This window comes from Ranitomeya variabilis, chromosome 6 (assembly GCF_051348905.1).
Source record: "Ranitomeya variabilis isolate aRanVar5 chromosome 6, aRanVar5.hap1, whole genome shotgun sequence".
NCBI lineage: Eukaryota > Metazoa > Chordata > Amphibia > Anura > Dendrobatidae > Ranitomeya > Ranitomeya variabilis.
Window position 1 is genome coordinate 302,762,975 of NC_135237.1, and position 25,128 is coordinate 302,788,102.

Genomic DNA, 25,128 nt, shown 5'->3' on the forward strand with positions numbered 1-25,128 from the left:
TTGAAACAGTCAAACGGTGCTCCTTCACTTCCAAGCTCTGCGGTGCGCCCAAACAGTGGTTTACCTCCACATATGGGGTATCGGTGTACTCAGGAAAAATTGCACAACAAAATTTGTGGTTAAATTTCTGTTTTTACACTTGTGAAAATTAAAAAAAATGGTTCTGAAGTAAAATGTTTGCAAAAAAAAGTAAAATGTTCATTTTTTTCTTCCACATTGTTTTAGTTCCTGTGAAGTACGTAAAGGGTTAATAAACTTCTTGAATGTGGTTTTGAGCAGCTTGAGGGGTGCAGTTTTTAGAATGGTGTCACACTTGGTTATTTTCTATCATATAGACCCCTCAAAATCACTTCAAAGGTGATGTGGTCCCTAAAAAAAACATGGTGTTGTAAAAATGAGAAATTGCTGGTCAACTTTTAACCCTTATAACTCCCTAACAAAAAAAAAAAATTGTTTCCAAAATTGTGCTGATGTAAAGTAGACATGTGAGAAATGTTATTTATTAACTATTTTTTGTGACATATCTCTCTGATTTAAGGGCATAAAAATACAAAGTTTGAAAATTGCAAAATTTTAAAAATTTTCGCCATATTTCCATTTTTTTCATAAATAATCGCAAGTAATATCGAAGAAATGTTACCACTAACTTGAAGTACAACATGTCACGAAAAAACAATCTCAGAATCAGCGGGATCCGATAAAGCGTTCCAGAGTTATAACCTCATAAAGTGACACTGGTCAGAATTGTAAAAATTGGCTCGGTCATTAAGTACCAAATTGGCTCTGTCACTAAGGGGTTAATGGCGCTCTGGTGTTCAGCTCTGTTCAGTGTTTACATCCGTCCACCAAGTGATAATAACAGTTGACTGAGGGGGGTAGAAAATTGGACACCTGCTGATCTTTTTTTGATGACCTATTATACAGATGGATCATTAACCCCATTATGTATAAATGAAATGGTGTAATGCAATAATATCATACATAATAGAAGCATTATCCTGGATATATAATGTACATTATTACTATGACATATATAGAATATTTTGTAAATAATTGTTTACAGTGCCAGACATGTTATTATTTCTTAGATTCTTCATTCTTAGTACAAGTATCGTTTTTCTTTTCATTGTACATCTTATAGAAATGCTATAGAACAGATGAGACAAAATAATCACTGAGGAAAAACACATCTATTTTTAAGTCTTTTGTAATATAAAATATATATTCAATTTTTATACCAGTTCATGCATGCCTCTAGGAAGAAGCTTAATGAGGTGATTTAAATCTAGCCAGTGACATTTAGAACTGATTAGTAAAATTCTATCAGTTACATTTTCAGCAAGTTCAGAAAAAATAGAGTTCAAAATATAAAACAAAACATTATATTTATTTTAACCCCTTTAATGACATATAACTATTGATGAGAGAATAGTGAAATATTCAGATTAGGGAAAATTGGCACAAATACTTTCTAATATCCGTATATTTGTGCCGAATAATGAATCCAATGCAAGTAAATAAGAAAGCCAAATATTTTTCTGTTGGACCCAACAAACAGGTCTGGGGGCATGAGAAAAAAGCTAAAATGGATAGAAAGTGCTAAAAGTAAATGGGAACAGCATGGAGAAGATGCCTGCATGACTTTCTGAATCACACTGCATGATAAATTAAAAGCTGGTAATTGATCTGCCACATACAGTAAAATCATAGCAGGAGCCGACAGGATAGAAGAGACAGATTACATACAGTATATACACATAGAATAGATATATAGATGCTAGTGACACATACACACATACATATACATATACAGCACAGACCAAAAGTTTGGACATACCTTCTCATTTAAAGATTTTTCTGTATTTTCATGGCTATGAAAATTGCACATTCACACTGAAGGCATCAAAACTATGAATTAACACATGTGGAATTAGGTACTTAACAAAAAAAGTGTGAAACAACTGAAATTATGTCTTATATTCTAGGCTCTTCAAAGTAGCCACCTTTTTCATTGATGACAGCTTTGCACACTTTTCGCATTCTCTTGATAAGCTTCAAGAGGTAGTCATCGGGAATGGTCTTCCAACAATCTTGAAGGAGTTCCCAGAGATGCTTAGCACTTGTTGGCCCTTTTGCCTTCACTCTGCGGTCCAGCTCACCCCAAAGCATCTCAGTTGGGTTCAGGTCTGGTGACTGTGGAGGCCAGGTCATCTGGCATAGCACCCCATCACTCTCTTTCTTGGTCAAATAGCCCTTACACAGCTTGGAGGTGTGTTTGGGGTCATTGTCCTGTGAAAAATAAATGATGGTCCAACTAAACACAAACTGGATGAAATAGCATGCCGCTGCAAGATGCTGTGGTATCCATGCTGGTTCAGTATGCCTTCAATTTTGAATAAATCGCCAACAGTGTCACTAGCAAAGCACCTCCACACCATCACACCTCCTCCTCCATGCTTCACGGTGGGAACCAGGCATGTAGAGTCCATCTGTTCACCTTTTCTGCATCGCACAAAGACACGGTGGTTGGAACCAAAGATCTCAAATTTGGACTCATCAGACCAAAGCACAGATTTCCACTGGTCTAATGTCCATTCCTTGTGTTCTTTAGCCCAAACAAGTCTCTTCTGCTTGTTGCCTGTCCTTAGCAGTGGTTTCCTAGCAGCTATTTTACCATGAAGGCCTGCTGCACAAAGTCTCCTCTTAACAGTTGTTGTAGAGATGTGTCTGCTACTAGATCTCTGTGTGGCATTGACCTGGTCTCTAATCTGAGCTGCTGTTAACCTGCGATTTCTGAGGCTGGTGACTCGGATAAACTTATCCACAGAAGCAGAGGTGACTCTTGGTCTTCCTTTCCTTGGGCGGTCCTCATGTGAGCAAGTTTCTTTCTAGCGCTTGATGGTTTTTGCAACTACACTTGGGGACACTTTCAAAGTTTTCCCAATTTTTCGGACTGACTGAACTTCATTTCTTAAAGTAATGATGACCACTCATTTTTCCAAACGTTGCTGCTTTTTTCTTGCCATAATACAAATTCTAACAGTCTATTCAGTAGGACTAAAAGCTTTTTATCCACCAGACTTCTGCACAACACAACTGATGGTCCCAACCCCATTTATGAGGCAAGAAATCCCACTTATTAAACCTGACAGGGCACACCTGTGAAGTTAAAGCCATTCCCGGAGACTACCTCTTGAGGCTCATCAAGAGAATGCCAAGAGTGTGCAAAGCAGTCATCAAATCAAAAAGGGTGGCTACTTTGAAGAACCTAGAATATAAGACACAATTTCAGCAGTTTCACACTTTTTTGTTAAGTTTATAATTCCACATGTGTTAATTCATAGTTTTGATGCCTTCAGTGTGAATGTACAATTTTCATATTCATGAAAATACAGAAAAATCTTTAAATGAGAAGGTGTGTCCAAACTTTTGGTCTGTACTGTATATATACATATATATATATATATATATATATATATATATATATATATATACTGTATATTGCATAGATAGCTTAATAGAAGAAAAACCGGTAATTCAGCAACCAGGTACTGTAAAATCACAGCAGGAGCTGACAGCATAGAATAGATGGACTGCATACAGTATATACACATAGAATAGATAGATATATAGATGTCAGTGACATATGCAATAAGTTCAGTGAGTGTGCAGCTTACTGTACATGTATTTAATTATTAAAAGATTATTTTTTCTGAAAAAAAATTGTGTGTGCTCCAGCATAATTTTCTTAACTAGCAGAGGGAAAGACTATGGCTGGGGGCCAATGTTTAATGCCAGTGAAGGGGTAATACCCATGGAGCTTCTCAGGCTATTAGTATCAGCTCACAGTTGAATAGTTTGCCTTTACATGCTAGGGTAGGTAATTATGACATAGGGTCCCCCTATAATTAATAGCCAGCAAAGGCTAAGGCTACATTCACACTTGCATACCGGGGCTTTGCGGACAGCTGCATCCAGTTCTGCATTTCTTCCATTTAGGTCCTCCTATCTCTGAATGCATCCTGCATACCCATCTTTAACATTGGGTACACAGAACAGGCGGATGTTTATGGATGTATGCGGATGCATCCTGTAAAGTAGGCAGGTGCGTCAAAACGACGCACATACCTTCGCATATATCTGCATGTCCTGCATCCGCAAAGCCCCTGTACACAAGTGTGAACATTGTCTAAGTAGATAGCTGTGGGCTGACATAAATAGCCTAGGTAGGAGTCATGGATACTGACCTTCCTGGCAAAAAACATCAGCTCTCAGCTGCCCGAGAAAAGGCACATCTGTAATCAGGCAACCCCCACATGTGCTTATGCTGGCTATCAGATGTAAATCATTCAGCTGTGGCAAGAAAAACTAAAACTCTGAGCCCTAAAAAATACTCAGAGGACCCATGAGCATGCTCGAGAAATCTCGAGTAACGAGTATATTCGCTCAACATTAATCTTTATCTTTAGGACCTGTGGATCGGGTAATAGAGGCTATAATCAATACTCTTTAATTTTGCATCCAGTATTGCTGTCTTCCCAAACTCTTCATGTATCCACCTAGAGAGACAGTTAACATTATCTGCAATACATGCAATATGCACTTACTCTGACTAAATCTTGGTGGATTGTCATTTACATCTGTCAGAGTAATGTTCACAGTAGTTGTTCCGGATAATCCTCCCATCTGGCCACCCATATCTTTGGCCTGGATAACAACTTGGTAATGTTCTTTGATTTCTCGATTCATGTTTGGTAAAGCAGTACGGATAATACCTTACATAAAGAAAAATTAATCAACATTGATATAAAATGCTGCACATATTCACATATTACAATTTGTTTAGACAACAGAGAATTATTCAGACAATTTGGAAAGAAACAGTGAACCAATAATGTTAAAAGATTTTCCTCTAAAATTACATCTATGGACTGCTTTCCATTAAGGGTGAGTTAATCAGGAAAAAAATGAATTTGCCTATTCATGATGATTTTTCCAGAAACTTTGATTCCCAGAGAAGTTAATGTCTCTTTTTGTGCTCTGGGGTCTTTATGGACCTTAGATCATAATAATCGAAGGATGTATCGAAAAAAGGAATGTTTATTCCTCACCTATTCAATGACAAATGGATTGTCATTGTACAGGTCAGGAATTTGGTGTTTTATTATTTTAAAATTTACTGTAATAAATGGGTCAAAGAGGGTGAGGAGTGATGATTTCAATTATAGGAGAGAGTGTTTTTATTTCAATTGAAGTACTTTACTCTGTGTTTTTATTACTTCTGACTATAGGGTTAGTAATGGAGGTGTCTTATAAATTACTAACCTGTGGACTTGATGTCAGCTGATATTACAAAGCTGACATCAACCCCATAAATATTGCCCCACTTGCAACCGCACCAGGGTAAGTGGGAAGAGCTGGGCAAAGCGCCAGAATTGGCGTATCTAACAAATGCTCCTTTTCTGGAGGCTACTATTTTTAGGCTGGGGAGGGCCAATATCTATGGCCCCTTTCAAGTCTGAAAATATGAACCTCCAGCTGTGTGCTTTAGCTTGGCTTGCTGTCAAAACTAAGGGGACCTTACACCATTTTTTAAATTATTTTTAAAAATAATTAAAAAATAGGGTTTGGAAGTCGACTTCTATTTTGGATAACCAGCCAAGATAAAGCTGATAGCTGGGGGTGGCTGCTCACAGTTGGGTAGCAAAAATAGAGGGTTCCATCACCATGTTTTATTTTTATTCATTTATTGCACAGGTTCCTGCTGATCAATACTATCATCTTAGTACACCTACTCTCATTATCAGTGAGACCAGGCTTACAATGATGAGGATAATACTCTCCTCAGCCAACTCCTGTGACCGGCTGTAACCTTTTTACCACCTGTCAGATTGCTGGCTCTCTGTCATGGTTCCCAATGGCAAGGGAACGTAAAAAACAAATAAGTAACGAACGAGCTCTCGGGTGATGGAAACTCGAGTTGACCGTGAGCTAAATCTACCACACAACTAACAGTAGCCAGGGAGCATACCTACGGCTTCCTATATGCCACGCGCCAGCCGGAGGACTAACTACGCCTGGTAGAGGAAGAAACAGACCTGGCTTACCTCTAGGGAAATACCCCAAAAGATGATAGCAGCCCCCCACATGTAATAACGGTGAATTAAGAGGAAAAGACATACACAGTATGAAAGTAGATTTAGCAAAGAGAGGTCCACTTACTAGATAGCAGAAGGATACAAAAGAGGACTTCACGGTCAACTGAAAACCCTTTCAAAAACCATCCTGAAATTACTTTAAGACTCCTGTGTCAACTCATGACACAGGAGTGGCAATTTCAGCCCGCAAGAGCTTCCAGCTACAGAGAATTACAAAAACTGCAAACTGGACAAAAGGTACAAAACAAAAGGACAAAGTCCACTTAGCTGATCAGCAGACTAGTAGCAGGAACATGCAACCGAAGGCTCTGGTTACAATGATGACCGGCAAGGAAATGACTGGAGAGCAAGGCTAAATAGGAAACTCCCAAACACTGATGGAAGCAGGTGAACAGAAGAAGCAAAGTGCAAACAAGTCACCAGTACCACCAGCAACCACCAGGGGAGCCCAAAAAGCGGATACACAACAGTACCCTCCCCGTAAGGACGGGGCACCGAACCCTCACAAGAACCGCCAGGGCGATCTGGATGAGCCCTATGAAAGGCACGAACCAAATCCGAGGCATGAACATCAGAGGCAGTTACCCAAGAATTATCTTCCTGACCATAGCCTTTCCATTTAACCAGATATTGAAGTCTCCGTCTGGAAATACGGGAGTCCAAGATCTTCTCCACGACGTACTCCAATTCACCCTCCACCAGCACAGGAGCAGGAGGTTCAGTAGAAGGAACCACCGGTACCTCATATATCCGCAACAACGACCGATGGAACACATTATGGATCGCGAAAGATGCCGGGAAGTCCAAACGAAAGGAAACAGGGTTAAGAATCTCCAAAATCCTATAAGGACCGATGAACCGAGGCTTAAATTTGGGAGAAGAAACCCTCATAGGGACAAAACGGGAAGACAACCACACCAAGTCCCCAACGCGAAGGTGGGGACCAACACGACGACGACAGTTAGCAAACTGCTGAGTCCTCTCCTGGGACAATTCCAAATTATCCACCACTTGTCCCCAAATCCGATGCAACCAATCCACCACCGCATCCACTCCAGGACAATCCGAAGACTCAACCTGACCAGATGAAAAACGCGGATGAAACCCTGAATTGCAAAAGAAAGGAGAAACCAAAGTGGCAGAACTAGCCTGATTATTAAGAGCAAACTCCGCCAACGGCAGAAAGGCAACCCAATCATCCTGATCCGCAGACACAAAACACCTCAAATAAGTCTCCAAAGTTTGATTAGTTCGCTCCGTCTGGCCATTGGTCTGAGGATGGAATGCAGACGAAAAGGACAAATCAATGCCCAACCTGGCACAGAATGCCCGCCAAAATCTAGACACGAACTGGGTACCCCTGTCAGAAACGATGTTTTCCGGAATACCATGCAAGCGAACCACATTTTGAAAAAACAGAGGGACCAACTCAGATGAGGAAGGCAACTTAGGCAATGGCACCAAATGAACCATTTTAGAAAAACGGTCACACACCACCCAGATGACAGACATCTTCTGAGAAACAGGGAGATCCGAGATAAAGTCCATAGAGATGTGCGTCCAAGGCCTCTTCGGAATAGGCAAGGGCAACAACAACCCACTAGCCCTAGAACAACAAGGCTTGGCCCGAGCACACACATCGCAAGACTGCACAAAAACACGCACATCTCGAGACAGGGAAGGCCACCAGAAGGATCTAGCCACCAAATCTCTGGTGCCAAAAATTCCCGGATGACCTGCCAGAGTAGAAGAATGAACTTCCGAGATGACTCTAGTGGTCCACTCGTCAGGAACAAACAGTCTACCAGACGGACAACGATCAGGTCTATCCGCCTGAAATTCTTGCAAAGCACGTCGCAAATCTGGAGAGACAGCAGACAAAACCACTCCATCCTTAAGGACACCAGCAGGTTCAGAATTCCCAGGAGAGTCAGGCTCAAAACTCCTAGAAAGAGCATCTGCTTTCACATTCCTAGAACCCGGTAAGTACGAGACCACAAAATTAAACCGGGAAAAGAACAACGACCAACTGTCTAGGATTCAGGCGCCTGGCAGACTCCAAATAAATTAAATTCTTGTGATCAGTCAAAACTACCACCTGATGTCTGGCACCCTCAAGCCAATGACGCCACTCCTCAAATGCCCACTTCATGGCCAAAAGCTCCCGATTACCAACATCATAGTTTCGCTCGGCGGCCGAAAATTTTCGCGAAAAGAACGCACAAGGTCTCATCACTGAGCAGTCGGAACTTTTCTGCGACAAAACCGCCCCCGCTCCGATCTCGGAAGCATCGACCTCAATCTGAAAGGGAAGAGAAACATCAGGCTGGCGCAACACAGGGGCAGACAAAAAGCGGCGCTTAAGCTCCCGAAAGGCCTCCACGGCAGCAGGGGACCAATTGGCAACATCAGCACCCTTTTTAGTCAAATCCGTCAGAGGTTTAGCAACGCCAGAAAAACCAGCTATAAATCGACGATAAAAATTAGCAAAGCCCAAGAATTTCTGGAGACTCTTCAGAGAAGTAGGCTGCGTCCATTCGTAAATAGCCCGAACCTTGACAGGGTCCATCTCAATAGAAGAAGGGGAAAAAATATACCCCAAAAATGAAATTTTTTGAACCCCAAAAACACACTTTGAACCCTTTACACACAAAGAATTCTCCCGCAAAACCTGAAAAACCCTCCTGACCTCCTGAACATGAGACTCCCAGTCATCAGAAAAAATCAAAATATCATTAGTGTTGAGCATTCCGATACTGCAAGTATCGGGTATCGGCCGATACTTGCTGTATCGGAATTTCCGATACCGAGATCCGATATTTTTGTGATATCGGGTATCGGGTATCGCAACAACATTAATGTAATAATGTGTAAAAAAGAGAATTAAAATAAAAAATATCGCTATACTCACCTGTCCGACGCAGCCGGGACCTCAGCGAGGGAACCGGCAGCGTTGTTTGTTTAAATTTCGCGCTTTTACTTGGTTACGTGAAGTCCCGGCTTGTGATTGGTCAGGGCGGCCATGTTGCCGGGACGCGGACCAATCACAGCAAGCCGTGACGAAATTACGTCACGGCTTGCTGTGATTGGTCCGCGTCCCGGCAACATGGCCGCCATTAACCAATCACAAGCCGTGACGTCACGGGAGGCTGGACATGCGCGTATTTTGAAAAGCGCGCGTGTCCAGCCTCCAGTGACGTCCCGGCAACATGGCCGCCATTAACCAATCACAAGCCGGGACGTCACGGGAGGCTGGACATGCGCGTATTTTGAAAAGCGCGCGTGTCCAGCCTCCAGTGACGTCCCGGCAACATGGCCGCCATTAACCAATCACAAGCCCGGACATCACGGGAGGCTGGACATGCGCGTATTTTGAAAAGCGCGCGTGTCCAGCCTCCAGTGACGTCCCGGCAACATGGCCGCCATTAACCAATCACAAGCCGGGACGTCACGGGAGGCTGGACATGCGCGTATTTTGAAAAGCGCGCGTGTCCAGCCTCCCGTGACGTCACGGCTTGTGATTGGTTAATGGCGGCCATGTTGCCGGGACGCGGACCAATCACAGCAAGCCGTGATGTAATTTCGTCACGGCTTGCTGTGATTGGTCCACGTCCCGGCAACATGGCGCCGTGACCAATCATAAGCCGGGACGTCACTGGAGGCTGGACACGCGCGCTTTTCAAAATACGCGCATGTCCAGCCTCCCGTGACGTCACGGCTTGTGATTGGTTAATGGCGGCCATGTTGCCGGGACTCGGACCAATCACAGCAAGCCGTGACGTAATTTCGTCACGGCTTGCTGTGATTGGTCCGCGTCCCGGCAACATGGCCGCCCTGACCAATCACAAGCCGGGACCTCACGTAACCAAGTAAAAGCACGAATTTTAAACAAACAACGCTGCCGGTTCCCTCGCTGAGGTCCCGGCTGCGTCGGACAGGTGAGTATAGCGATATTTTTTATTTTAATTCTTTCTTTTACACATTAATATGGTTCCCAGGGCCTGAAGGAGAGTTTCCTCTCCTTCAGACCCTGGGAACCATCAGGAATACCGTCCGATACCTGAGTCCCATTGACTTGTATTGGTATCGGGTATCGGTATCGGATTGGATCCGATACTTTGCCGGTATCGGCCGATACTTTCCGATACCGATACTTTCAAGTATCGGACGGTATCGCTCAACACTAAATATCATCCAAGTATACAATCATAAATTTATCCAAACATTCCCGGAAAATATCATGCATCAAGGACTGAAAGACAGAAGGTGCATTAGAATGGCCGAAAGGCATTACCAAATACTCAAAATGGCCCTCAGGCGTATTAAATGCGGTCTTCCACTCATCCCCCTGCTTAATTCGCACCAAATTATACGCCCCACGAAGATCAATCTTAGAGAACCACTTAGCCCCCCTTATGCGAGCAAACAAATCAGTCAGCAAAGGCAACGGATACTGATATTTGACTGTAATTTTATTCAGGAGACGATAATCAATACAAGGCCTCAGAGAGCCATCCTTTTTAGAGACAAAGAAAAAACCGGCTCCTAAAGGTGATGAAGAAGGACGAATATGTCCCTTTTCCAGGGACTCCTTAATATACTCGCGCATAGCAGCATGTTCAGGTACAGATAGGTTAAACAAATGACCCTTTGGAAATTTACTGCCAGGAATCAGATCTATGGCGCAATCACAATCCCTGTGAGGAGGGAGTGAACCAATCTTAGGCTCTTCAAAAATATCACGATAATCAGACAAAAATGCCGGAAACGCAGATGGAATAGATGACGAAATGGACACCATAGGAGTGTCCCCATGAGCCCCCCGACATCCCCAGCTTAACACAGACATAGCCTTCCAGTCAAGGACTGGGTTATGAGACTGTAACCATGGTAATCCAAGCACCAAAACATCATGTAAATTGTACAACACAAGGAAGCGAATCACCTCCTGATGGTCTGGAGTCATACGCATAGTCACTTGCGTCCAGAACTGTGGTTTATTACAAGCCAAAGGTGTAGAATCAATACCCTTCAGAGGTATAGGGACTTCCAGAGGCTCTAAATCAAACCCACAGCGCCTGGCAAAGGACCAGTCCATAAGACTCAGAGCGGCGCCCGAGTCCACATAGGCATCCACGGTAATAACTGATAATGAACAAATCAAGGTTACAGACAAAATAAATTTGGACTGTAAAGTGCCAATTGAAATGGACTTGTCAACCTTCCTAGTACGCTTAGAGCATGCCGATATAAAATGAGCAGAATCACCACAATAGAAGCATAAGCCATTTCTATGCCTATAATTCTGCCGCTCGCTTCTGGACATAACTCTGTCACATTGCATTTTCTCTGGCGTCTCTTCAGAAGATACCGCCAAATGGTGCACGGGTTTGTGCTCCCGCAAACGCCGATCAATCTGAATTGCCATTGTCATGGACTCATTCAGACCTGTAGGTGCAGGGAACCCGACCATAACATCTTTAACGGCATCAGAAAGGCCCTCTCTGAAATTTGCCGCTAAGGCGCACTCATTCCACTGAGTAAGCACAGACCACCTACGAAATTTTTGGCAGTATATCTCCGCTTCATCTTGCCCTTGAGATAGGGCTATCAAAGCTTTTTCAGCTTGAATCTCCAAATTAGGTTCCTCATAAAGCAACCCTAAAGCCAGGAAAAACGCATCCACATTGAGCAACGCAGGATCCCCTGGTGCCAATGAAAATGCCCAATTTTGAGGGTCACCTCGCAGCAAAGAGATTACAATATTAACCTGCTGGACAGGATCTCCTGAGGAGTGAGGTCTGAGAGAAAGGAATAATTTACAATTATATTTGAAATTCAAAAACCGAGATCTATCTCCGGAAAACACCTCTGGTGTAGGGATTTTAGGTTCAGAAATAGGAGCATGTATAACAAAATCTTGTAAATTTTGAACCTTCGTAGCAAGATTATTTAAACCTGCAGCCAAACTCTGGACATCTATATTAAACAGCTAAGGTCAGAGCCATTCAAGGGTTAAGAGGAGGTAAGAAGCAGCTAGACAGCAATTAAGGGCTAGGCAGCAAAACTCTGAGGAAAAGGAAAAAAAAAAATTTCCCTTCAACACTTCTTTTTCTCCTGCTTCAGCCCAAACAATTAACACTTTGTAGGCCGGTCATACTGTCATGGTTCCCAATGGCAAGGGAACGTAAAAAACAAATAAGTAACGAACGAGCTCTCGGGTGATGGAAACTCGAGTTGACCGTGAGCTAAATCTACCACACAACTAACAGTAGCCAGGGAGCATACCTACGGCTTCCTATATGCCACGCGCCAGCCGGAGGACTAACTACGCCTGGTAGAGGAAGAAACAGACCTGGCTTACCTCTAGGGAAATACCCCAAAAGATGATAGCAGCCCCCCACATGTAATAACGGTGAATTAAGAGGAAAAGACATACACAGTATGAAAGTAGATTTAGCAAAGAGAGGTCCACTTACTAGATAGCAGAAGGATACAAAAGAGGACTTCACGGTCAACTGAAAACCCTTTCAAAAACCATCCTGAAATTACTTTAAGACTCCTGTGTCAACTCATGACACAGGAGTGGCAATTTCAGCCCGCAAGAGCTTCCAGCTACAGAGAATTACAAAAACTGCAAACTGGACAAAAGGTACAAAACAAAAGGACAACGTCCACTTAGCTGATCAGCAGTCTAGTAGCAGAAACATGCAACCGAAGGCTCTGGTTACAATGATGACCGGCAAGGAAATGACTGGAGAGCAAGGCTAAATAGGAAACTCCCAAACACTGATGGAAGCAGGTGAACAGAAGAAGCAAAGTGCAATCAAGTCACCAGTACCACCAGCAACCACCAAGGGAGCCCAAAAAGCGGATACACAACAGCTCTCACACTGACACCTAGATGTTCAGCCAAACCTGATTGACCCGAACATCAACAGGGCCATCCATCACCATTTAAGACATAATAGAAGACTAGAATTATGAAAGTAGGAAGGAGTGAGGAAGAAGCTAAGGGAGGCCTGGACTAGGAGCCGCCATGAATAACAGGTAAGGGGCAAACTGAATATAATATATATATTTTAATATTTTTCCTCTTCCATTTATTTAGCTCTATTGTCTGGAGAAAACTTAGAGCATAATTAATGACCTTTTGTCATCAACTTCATTCCTGCAGGTGAGCCTCAATGAAGTCCAAGATTAGTCTACTAGCTTATTTCTAGAATGCAGATTTTATGCTTAACTGTTAGGTGTCAAGTTCCCACCTCTGCACAGGGAGAATCTCGAACCATCTCCGCTGCAGTCTCTCATTCTTCTCCAGCCGCAGTGGAGCCTTATAAATAAGCTGAAGCACAAACTAAGGTAATAAAGCAGTATGTGACCAAAAATCACACCAAAACCTTCATAAGTTATAACCTTGTTGGACTGTGGAAATACTTCAGTTATTTGCTCTAACATTATTAAGCTAGGATCAAATTGTGTTGAATTCAATTTGGTCACATTTCTCTACAATGTGATTTTAAACCTTTGCAGTTGTAGAATTTTTCACTATTTTATTCCTTTGTGGTATGGGAATGCTGCTCAATTTCTTATTCATGTATAGTAGCCATGCTTAAAGGATTTAAATATTTGCAGTTGCTATTATATAATTGTGCATGTGAGTAATTTATTTTGCATAAATAAAGTTTAAATTAAGAATTATGATTATGCATCCTGCTTTCCAATGAAAATATAATACAGAAATGGGTGATTTTTGTATATTGGGTTATATTATTTATTTGTTTACATCATAGCACAGATATCACATTTTATCAGGCAGATTGCACAGCTAATAGCAAACTGTTATGTATGAGATCACAGTTCAGTCTCCTGACTATATACTAAAAATCTACTAATTTATTTATATGAATATATTGGGAAGAATGATTGTATTTTACCACATCAAGCAATGATTTACAATTGAAGCGAAAATTCAGAATGGGATAAATAATTAGATGGAGGATTTAGTCAAGGTGGAAAAAACTAGTATTGTTTACTTACGGAGGATCTGTCATAAAGTTAAAAGTGGCTAGTTTTTCTTATATATTTTTCTTACTCACTTAAAGAGTAAACATAATTTTAATTTTTATTTTATAAATCAATAGTCAACTTTGTACTATATCTTATCAGAAAAATGTGCTTCTTTCTCTGCAAGAATTGATCAGTCATTATCAGAATTCTAACTTCTAAGGTGCAAATTGCCTCTTCTGAGAAAAAGAGGACTTAACTCTATAGCGCCACCTGTTGGAAGTAGCGATCCTACAAGTCACAATCAACCTTCTAACGAGTCGTGCAATATGACTTAGAACTTCTAAGGTAAAATCTGTATTCAGTGAAGACAGACTATCCTATTACTGAGATAGGAGAGGGGAGCTGACACTGATAAGATTCTTTAAGAAGGGGGAGTTCTGTCCATGGTTGCGGCACCTATGGAGAATTGTATCTAGTAATTATACCCTATTAAATGAGTGCCAACTAACGCACATGGAAAAAATAAGTGGTTCAGTTCAATAAGGTCAAATAATATACAGAAAGTGTGCACAAGAGCCACTGTTAGGGTTGGCGGAATGCACTGAGTATATATATGAAATAATAGGTGCATTCGCAACCCAGGGTCCACCGTGCAGGAGAGTAACCTGCTGCTAGAATTGGCGGCACTACATGGCGGTGTAAGCGAACTTTGTTACGTCACAGAATCGCATAGATAGGAAAAGGCTGTGCCCTGTTAACCTCACAGAGGATCACAGCTACCTAACTGAGCAGAGAGCAACCAGTGGTTACACAGTCAGCAAAGCACACAAACACCTCCTCTCCGGTGGAGCCGGAATTCCAGTGGCTATATGCCAGCCCTGAATTTAAACACACAAAACTCCTCACCAGAGGTGCCGGTATTCTAGGGGTTTATTTCAGCCAACCCTGACCTCATGCAGACATGACCACAAAAGCAGCAAAGCTCATGACATAGGTTGATACTTTTATAGCTGCAGTAGTCAAGGACCTTCCTAGTGGTCCAATAGGAACCACAACAGGACCTAAGCATGTGACACCCGACCTCCAATGGGAGGTCGTCCCATGGGCATGCTCAGTATGGGAAAAGCAGGACTTAGTCCCAGAAAGACCTGCTTGCTGCTGAACATTACAGGCTACAAAGGTAGAGCCTGGAAGGGCAGTAGTAACCAGTCATCCAGTATCAACCCAAGCCAGATGCTAGGACCCACGTCTCCTCTGAGCAGGCTCCACTGCGGCTGGAGGAGAATGGGAGACCGCAGCAGACATGGTTCGAGAATCCCCCTGGGCAGTGGCGGTAACTCAACATCTAGCAGCCACATAGTGAAACAATTGTAGATCTATATTAAATAAGTCAAACAAAAAATACAAAAAAGATAAATAAAAAGTGGGAAACCACAAGGTGGTGCCACACACCCACAGAAATGGCTAGCAAGTAGATCATAGCAAAGTGCTCTAAAACATAACAATCTACTTTGCTATACCATAGTACAAATGTACTAAGGCTCAAAAAGCCTGTTACAGGATAAATATAAGTATACAAAGAGGCACATTTAGTACAATATTTTACCTCCTGTGGGTGTTGGTGCTTGACTCAAAACTGCCTTCTTCTGGGGGTTGGGAGGAGGGAGTTTTCCAGTGGTGTGAGTCAGGGGCTTCAGGAAAATATTGGCTATGCAAGGCAGGAGCATAGTCCCAGCTATGCACATTGAGTTCCCAGCTGTGGGCGTCAGGAAAATGGTGCCAGAGGTGGTGCATGCACAGACTGAGATCTTGGATCATCATTTTCCTGAACCCACCACTGAGAGATCAATGGTTCCTGCCTTACACCACTGGGACACCCCCTCCTCACAGCCCAGTGCCTACAACATTGCCCACTAATGCAACCACCGTCTTTCTGCAGTGGCGACCCTGCCTCCTGTGACTCCACTACACCCTCATCCCACCTCGGTAAGCTACATTCAGACTATATGATGCACCTCAATTTTCCTCCCGTATTTGTGGAGGAAGTGCTTCTTATAGTCCAATAAATATGGTAGTTGCAATTCTGCAGTCAGGCTCTAATTCATGCTCTACGGTTTGAGCAGCATGAATCATTTGACAAGTTCCCTGTGACAGAAATGTTATCAACCCAGTTGCTTGCTTTAGAAAAGGGAGAAATTAAAATAAAAGGAAATGTGCATTGGTAGGAACCAAATATAGAGTGATGCAGTAATATATCAGCAACTTTATTATTTCAGGACCAATCCAATTTCCCCTGTTCCTGGGCAGTCATATTTTAAAGTTTTATTACATATGCATATTAAAACCACTAAAAAAAAGTCTAATTTGGATATGAAAATAACTATTGCCTAATTTTTTCGCTATAAATGGGACTTATTTTTTATTTTATTTTAATTTCATTTAAATTTTCTGTTTTGGTTCATATCGAAGGAAAAAATAAAGAATAAACTAAATTCATTTCTATTTTTCCCATATAATAATAATTTTATTTAGAATAATAATAACAACAACATATTTTTATACATTTTGTTACGTAAACAGACTTCTAAAAAACACTTTAAATTGCCTTCCCCCTCCAGAAAAAAAATATTTTTGTATATTGGATATTTTTTTTCTCAATCAGTAAAGGACTAGAAATAGCGCCTCAGATTTGCAGTGCATTTTGTCTAAGCTTTATTTTATTTTCTAATCTTTGTATCTTTGATTATTTATTTGTTTTTATTTATTTTGTGCATTGTTCCTCTTGTGAGATCTTGTAAGACCTTTTGAACACATTAATACATTTGTTTTATTGCTGATTTTTTTTCTCGTGCAGATGATCATAGTTTCAGTCCAAATGCGATCAGTCAAAGCGTTGGATCACACTCGAACCAATGTTATTCAATGAGGCAGTGCACTTGCTCGATAATCAAATCTCACTTGCCCATTCATGTCCATAGGCCCTTGGAAAACATCGGACTGCACTCAGATGAAATCGGATGACAGAATTGTTTCATTACTCTCCATGTCAAAGAAAATTGGATCACACGCTGCTCAAACTCTGATCAGAGTTTAATAGCATAATTGGACTGAAATTCTTGGATTGAGAGCATATGGTCTGCACCTGCCTTTACAGGAGAAAATCGGTCTCTGCACAGCAGAGCTGTCTGGATTTCTTAGAATTCAGCAGCTCATGCTATCTTCCTGCACCCAGAGATAACGCGAGAGACCACTCTGGGTCCAGATGATGAAGCAACTTCATTGCTTCCTATCATGAATAAACAGCTCTTGTTCTGTGACAATAAAACATGTCTGCCTTCTCCTTAAGAAGTCTAGGTAAGCATATCATCAGCAGGCTCCTTACCCTACAGCTGCACAATGTGTCCACCAGCTCTAGCAGTTTGGGACATGACCGTAGAATATAACGGGGACTACCTGTATATTTACAGCTTCTGAAGCCATTGAAAAAAGAGTTTGCATGAAATGTATTGCCTTAAATTAACTTTTTACTAACAGGATATGATTTGGCTATTGTTTTACAATGTCTTTTCTAAGCATTTTACACTGATTTCTGTAAATATATGCACATGCATTCAAATATGAAACCCGTACTAACCTGTTTCCGATTCTACAGAAAAATATGGTTGTCCCTGAAGAATGCTGTAAATTACTTTGGCACTATTTCCATAAGAAGGATCATCTGCATCAGCAGCAGTAACTTGAACTACAAAAGTACCTGTGAGTAAAGAAAAAAATTGCATTATTTGCCCCAATATCATATACATTTAATAACAAAAAACAATAAATAATCATGAGTCATTCATTCAATATTAAATATTCAAAAAAAGACATCAAGACACATTGGACAGTGTGTTATGCTTACATATGAGTTCATTACTTATAATAGTGGTAGTAGAGGAACAGTTTACTATCAAATTTTTTACATACATATTTTTTTTCTGTTATAATTTGTCTAATATACTCTAGTGGTATTGACATTTATCTTCCTTGTAGAGTTGGTGTAAATCGGTTCATAGGACCCACTTGTTTGGCTTTGTCAGTAAACTGTTTCCACTGAATTTGAGCCCTGAGAACCACCTCTTACCTAACAGCATCCCTAGCTCCTCTATTGATTAGCCAACTTGGCGTGTTGTCATCTTTGAAACAGAGTAAAGTTCATTCAGGTCAGGCCTGGTCTGTACCGGAGGAACTCGAAAATTAAATTATCCAGGAATACCAGAAGGAGAGTGCCAGGTGAAGACGCAATGTGTTCTTAGACTCAGTTCTAACTTCTAATAACTGAGTCTAAGAAGTCTAAGTGTTCGAAACTCGTTCAGGTCTTCTCCTGGCACTCTTTCTCCTGTAAAATAAAGTGTTTGCAATTGTGATGTCATCTTTGCATCGTGACACATGTGATGTTGCTATGCCAGCTAATCAAATGGAAAGTTTTGTATTGTGTGCGGATATCATTTTCATGGCTTCTAATAGCGTCCACACATTATTAGTGTTGCCAATGATAAAAATATGAATCTCTTTGCACTAAATCTACTTTCTTGCTGTTAGCGTCATGTTTAAGGTTAAAGCGATCGTATGCAAAGCAGGTTTAACCCCCTCAAGGACAGCGTGATTTTTAGTTTTTGCTCTTTTTTTCCCTCTCTTTATTCCAAGAGCAATAACTTTTTTATTTTTGTATCGACATCTCCATATGAATGCCTGTTTTTTGGAGAACAAGTTTTTCTTTTGAATATGAAAAGTGGGGGAAAAAATCCAAGTGTAGGGAAATAGGAAAAACATTGCAATTGCGCAATTGTTTTTTTTTTACTTACAGCATTTATTTTATTATAAAAACGACATGGTAATATGATTCTCCAGGTCAATATAGTTACAGACAAATTAAACATGCATAGATTTTTTTATTGAAGTGATGACTTTTTTTAGAAATTTGGAAACAAAAAATATTTGTGATGTCTTTTTCAGAGAGCTGTTAAAATTTCCAATTTTGGAGCGCTATAGGGGCTTGTTTTTTGTACTCCAAATCATTGTTTTAATTTATATCTTTTTTGGGCTAGATATTATGTTTTGATCGCCTCTTGTTACATTTTTTGTGTTGTTGTGGCAGCCAAAAAAAACAATTCTGGTGGTTATATTTTTTTTCTCGTTATGCTGTTTACCAAGCAGATTAATTTATTTTATTTATCTTGATAGATGGGATGAATGCAGAGATATCAGATATATGTAATTTTGTATATATTTTTTCTTAATATTTAATAAGCGAAAAGAGGAATGATTTGAATTTTTAGATTTCTTCATAATTTTTAAAACTTTTTTTTTACCTTTAACTGTACTTGTTTGAACCTGCCATCATCCGATTCCTTATGCTATACACAACGCCATTTTATTGTGTTATACAGCAAAAACACGGGCTGTTTTTCACAGGACTACCATAATAACAAGCACAAGCATTTTTAGCAGACTCCTGGACACCATGGCAAATTATTATTGACCTTCAACTGTCATGAGATCACCTAAGGGTGCACAGAATAAAGTCGAGCTGTAAATGCCACTGTCACAAATTGACAGCTGCATTTGACAGGTTAAGAGCTGTGGATAGAGCTCTGCTCTACTCATGGCTGTGTCACGCTCGCGCCCTGACTGGTTGGCATGAACAAGGGGGTGTGGCCCCTCTGTGCCACAAACCAGTCTACCCTGGAAGGGGTGTGACTAAGCAGCTACCTTGGTTTTCACTGGAGCCTCTAATGGAGAGGTCAGGCTTGTGTGGCAGGTAGCTACCAGGTACCACTCCAGGGCGGTGTCTGACTGTGGCTGCTGATCCCACTGAGAGATGGAACACTGGCAGGCAGGCGGGCATGGCGGAAACACAGACAGGCGGTCACAGCTGAGATACTGGCAGGCAGGCGGGCACAGCTGAGACACTGGCAGGCAGGGACCTGTTCAGACTGTAGGCACAGGGACTGATTCAGGGAGGACAAAGACCCGCGAAGTGCAGAACAAGAGCGGAGCAGAACCACTGATTATTACAGCCATCATCTGCCGTCGAAAGTTGAAGGCTCATCTTGCAAGCTCACATCAAAGGAAGGAAGCCTGCATGCGACCTACCCTGTACTTCATATATTGTTTAGGGGTTAAGTTGTAATAGCTATATTGATTTAAACATGAATGTTAAAGCAGCATAAATGGAAAAAACAGCATGAACAGCTTCCATATCAACCCAAATAGACAAGTTCCACTCTAGAATTATGACTTATGTGCTGTTTTTTCACAACTTAAGAGATATGCTGCTAAATATGGAAGCAAAATAACTAACATAATGCACAACTGTATAAAAAAATATATATAAAAAGGACACCGGTCATACAATCCTTATTTTATCTGTAAAGTTCAGGGTCTTTTAATTTGTTTATGTCTTTTGATAGGCAAATCCAGAAGTATATGCCATACATAGTAACATAGTAACATAGTTAGTAAGGCCGAAAAAAGACATTTGTCCATCCAGTTCAGCCTATATTCCATCATAATAAATCCCCAGATCTACGTCCTTCTACAGAACCTAATAATTGTATGATACAATATTGTTCTGCTCCAGGAAGACATCCAGGCCTCTCTTGAACCCCTCGACTGAGTTCGCCATCACCACCTCCTCAGGCAAGCAATTCCAGATTCTCACTGCCCTAACAGTAAAGAATCCTCTTCTATGTTGGTGGAAAAACCTTCTCTCCTCCAGACGCAAAGAACGCCCCCTTGTGCCCGTCACCTTCCTTGGTATAAACAGATCCTCAGCGAAATATTTGTATTGTCCCCTTATATACTTATACATGGTTATTGGAAAAAAATGGAAATGTTTAAGAACATCCTAAATAGGCACTGTAAGCGGTTTATACCTTGTGGGAATAAAAGGACTAGAAATAGGAAAAACCCAATGTGGCTAAACAAAGAAGTAAGACAGGCAATTAACAGTAAAAAGAAAGCATTTGCACTACTAAAGCAGGATGGCACCATTGAAGCTCTAAAAAACTATAGGGAGAAAAATACTTTATCTAAAAAACTAATTAAAGCTGCCAAAAAGGAAACAGAGAAGCACATTGCTAAGGAGAGTAAAACTAATCCCAAACTGTTCTTCAACTATATCAATAGTAAAAGAATAAAAACTGAAAATGTAGGCCCCTTAAAAAATAGTGAGGAAAGAATGGTTGTAGATGACGAGGAAAAGGCTAACATATTAAACACCTTCTTCTCCACGGTATTCACGGTGGAAAATGAAATGCTAGGTGAAATCCCAAGAAACAATGAAAACCCTATATTAAGGGTCACCAATCTAACCCAAGAAGAGGTGCGAAACCGGCTAAATAAGATTAAAATAGATAAATCTCCGGGTCCGGATGGCATACACCCACGAGTACTAAGAGAACTAAGTAATGTAATAGATAAACCATTATTTCTTATTTTTAGGGACTCTATAGCCACGGGGTCTGTTCCGCAGGACTGGCGCATAGCAAATGTGGTGCCAATATTCAAAAAGGGCTCTAAAAGTGAACCTGGAAATTATAGGCCAGTAAGTCTAACCTCTACTGTTGGTAAAATATTTGAAGGGTTTCTGAAGGAAGTTATTCTGGATTATCTCAATGAGAATAACTGTTTAACTCCATATCAGCATTGGTTTATGAGAAATCGCTCCTGTCAAACCAATCTAATCAGTTTTTATGAAGAGGTAAGCTATAGGCTGGACCACGGTGAGTCATTGGACGTGGTATATCTCGATTGTTCCAAAGCGTTTGATACCGTGCCACACAAGAGGTTGGTACACAAAATGAGAATGCTTGGTCTGGGGGAAAATGTGTGTAAATGGGTTAGTAACTGGCTTAGTGATAGAAAGCAGAGGGTGGTTATAAATGGTATAGTCTCTAACTGGGTCGCTGTGACCAGTGGGGTACCGCAGGAGTCGGTATTGGGACCTGTTCTCTTCAACATATTCATTAATGATCTGGTAGAAGGTTTACACAGTAAAATATTGATATTTGCAGATGATACAAAACTATGTAAAGCAGTTAATACAAGAGAAGATAGTATTCTGCTACAGATGGATCTGGATAAGTTGGAAACTTGGGCTGAAAGGTGGCAGATGAGGTTTAACAATGATAAATGTAAGGTTATACACATGGGAAGAAGGAATCAATATTACCATTACACACTGAATGGGAAACCACTGGGTAAATCTGACAGGGAGAAGGACTTGGGGATCCTAGTTAATGATAAACTTACCTGGAGCAGCCAGTGCCAGGCAGCAGCTGCCAAGGCAAACAGGATCATGGGGTGCATTAAAAGAGGTCTGGATACACATGATGAGAGCATTATACTGCCTCTGTACAAATCCCTAGTTAGACCGCCATAGTCTATCAGCATATGAATTACTAGAGTGCATTGTTCGTAATTTGTTATTGTTTTGTTTTCTTACAATGTGGTAAATAATAAAAGTTAGGTTTTATGATATTAATCCTTTTTAGTGAGTCTACAGTTCATAGGAGTGCTAAATGTACTCTACCTTATAAATAAAATATTCTTTAAGTTCTATAAGTTAATATTGTATACCTCTTTAAACAAGAAAACTTTTTGTGCTTTATAACCAGTTAAACAATTAATGTATTATTTATTTATGTGCTATTGCTATTTTGGAGACCTATTTTCTGGATGTAACAATGAAGGGTAAAATGTTAAAATGTGATTTTGGATTTCATTCTTTATTGGCTTTTATAGAGGAGAATCGTCTGTGTAATAATAAATTTGCCGGTCAGCAAAGTGCTTATGAGGTACATTCTGACAATTTGCTCATTTTAAGTTTCATCTCCAGGTTACTTTATAAATGCCATTGTAGATTATGCATTAAAAATACATTATTTTCATCATCCTTTATCAATAAAACTAAATGGAAAACTGAAACAAAAAGTGAGCTAAAATATAAGATATAAAAAATAGCTTGTACTTCTACACAATATCCTTGGCTCTAATCTTTTCCTGTGATGGTGACCTTTGATCTAAGGACCAAAAATATGATTACTTCAAAGTGAGTGCCCTTTCTTTTTTATTTAACCTTTATATTCCATTCTCAGTGTCCAGCTGATACTCTTGATGTTATATAGCTCTGTATTTGCAAGTTATTACAGTACTCTGTGATGCCACCATAAATTCATTATCACAATGTTATAAAATCTTAAATAAAATATTTAAAAAGTCAAAAGGTCAAACAAATTTGCCTGGAAGGCTATGTTTCACAATAATTCTGAGTTTTTACATTATTTCAAAAGTGTCAAAAATATTTTCATGTGCAAACACTTTTTTTTAGGTCATATCCTTATATCAATAACAACATAAACAACAAAATATCAAGCATGATACTATTTGTAGATACTTCATTATCACTTTGAATGAACATGAATAAATTTAAAATTGTAATTCCACAAAAGTATTCATTTATGAGTGCATCGAATGGAATATAAACCTCATGCTTTCATTAGAAGTACTTTAAAAGGTTGAGCACATTTAAGAACAATTTGCTTTTTGTAACTTAACCCCTTAATCCCATATGACGTACTTTCCCGTCAAGGTGACCTGGGACTTAATTCCCAGTGACGGGATAGTACGTCATATGCGATCGGCCTATCGCAGCTGACATCCGGCACTATGTGCCAGGAGCGGTCATGGACCGCCCCCGGCACATTAACCCCCGGCACACCGCAATCAAACATGATCGCGGTGTGCCGGCGGTATAGGGAAGCATCGCGCATGGAGGGGGCTCCCTGCGTGCTTCCCTGAGACCCCCGGAGCAACACGATGTGATTGCATTGCTGCGAGGGTCTCTTACCTCTCCTCCCTGCAGCAGGCCCGGATCCAGAATGGCCTCGGCATCCGGGTCCTGCAGGGAGGGAGGTGGCTTACCAAGTGCCTGCTCAGAGCAAGCGCTTAGTAAGCCTGCAGCACTGTAAGTCAGATCGCCGATCTGACAGAGTGCTGTGCAAACTGTCAGATCAGCGATCTGTGATGTCCCCCCCGGGACAAAGTAAAAATATTAAAAAAAAAAATTCCACATGTGTAAAAAAAAAAATAATAATAATAATTCCTAAATAAAGAAAAAAAAATATTATTCCGATAAATAAATTTCTTTATCTCAATAAAAAAAACAATAAAAGTACACATATTTAGTATCGCCGCGTCCATAATGACCCAACCTATAAAACTGTCCCACTAGTTAACCCCTTCAGTGAACAGCGTAGGAAAAAAAAACGAGGCAAATAACAACGCTTCATTATCATACCGCCGAACAAAAAGTGGAATAACACGCGATCAAAAAGACGGATATAAATAACCATGGTACAGGTGAAAACGTCATCTTCTCCCGCAAAAATCGAGCTGCAATACAGCATCATCAAAGAAAAAAGTCCTCAGAATAAAGCGATGCCAAAATAATTATTTATTCTATAAAATAGTGTTTATCGTAAAAAAGCGCCAAAACATAAATAAAGATATAAATGAGGTATCGCTGTAATGTAATCGTACTGACCCGAGGAATAAAAATGCTTTATCAATTTTACCAAACATGGAACGGTATAAATGCCCCCCCCCCAAAAAGAAATTCATGAATAGCTGTTTTTTGTCATTCTGCCTCACAAAAATCGGAATAAAAAGCGATCAAAAAATGTATCATGCCCGGTAATATTACCAATAAAAACGTCAACTCGTCCCGCAAAAAACAAGACCTCACATGACTCTGTGGACCAAAATATGGAAAAATTATAGGTCTCAAAATGTGGAGACGCAAAAACGTTTTTGCTATGAAAAGCGTCTTTTAGTGTGTGACGGCTGCCAATGATAAAAATCCGCTATAAAAAATGCTATAAAAGTAAATCAAACTCCCCTTCATCACCCCCTTAGT

The 25,128-nt window shown here is 40.6% G+C and overlaps 1 protein-coding gene across 3 annotated transcripts in view; it reads right to left on the reverse strand.

Annotated features, from left to right (window-relative positions):
• LOC143782354 (cadherin-10-like) overlaps positions 1–25,128 on the reverse strand; it is a 1,064,733-nt gene that overhangs the window by 349,535 nt on the left and 690,070 nt on the right. For all 3 annotated transcript variants that reach the window (XM_077269713.1, XM_077269716.1, XM_077269715.1), the window contains 2 exons: positions 17,803–17,922; positions 4,608–4,775 (listed from right to left, as the gene is read on the reverse strand). In XM_077269713.1, coding sequence (XP_077125828.1) covers positions 4,608–4,775; positions 17,803–17,922 — 288 coding nt within the window. The remainder of the gene's footprint in view (positions 1–4,607; positions 4,776–17,802; positions 17,923–25,128) is intronic.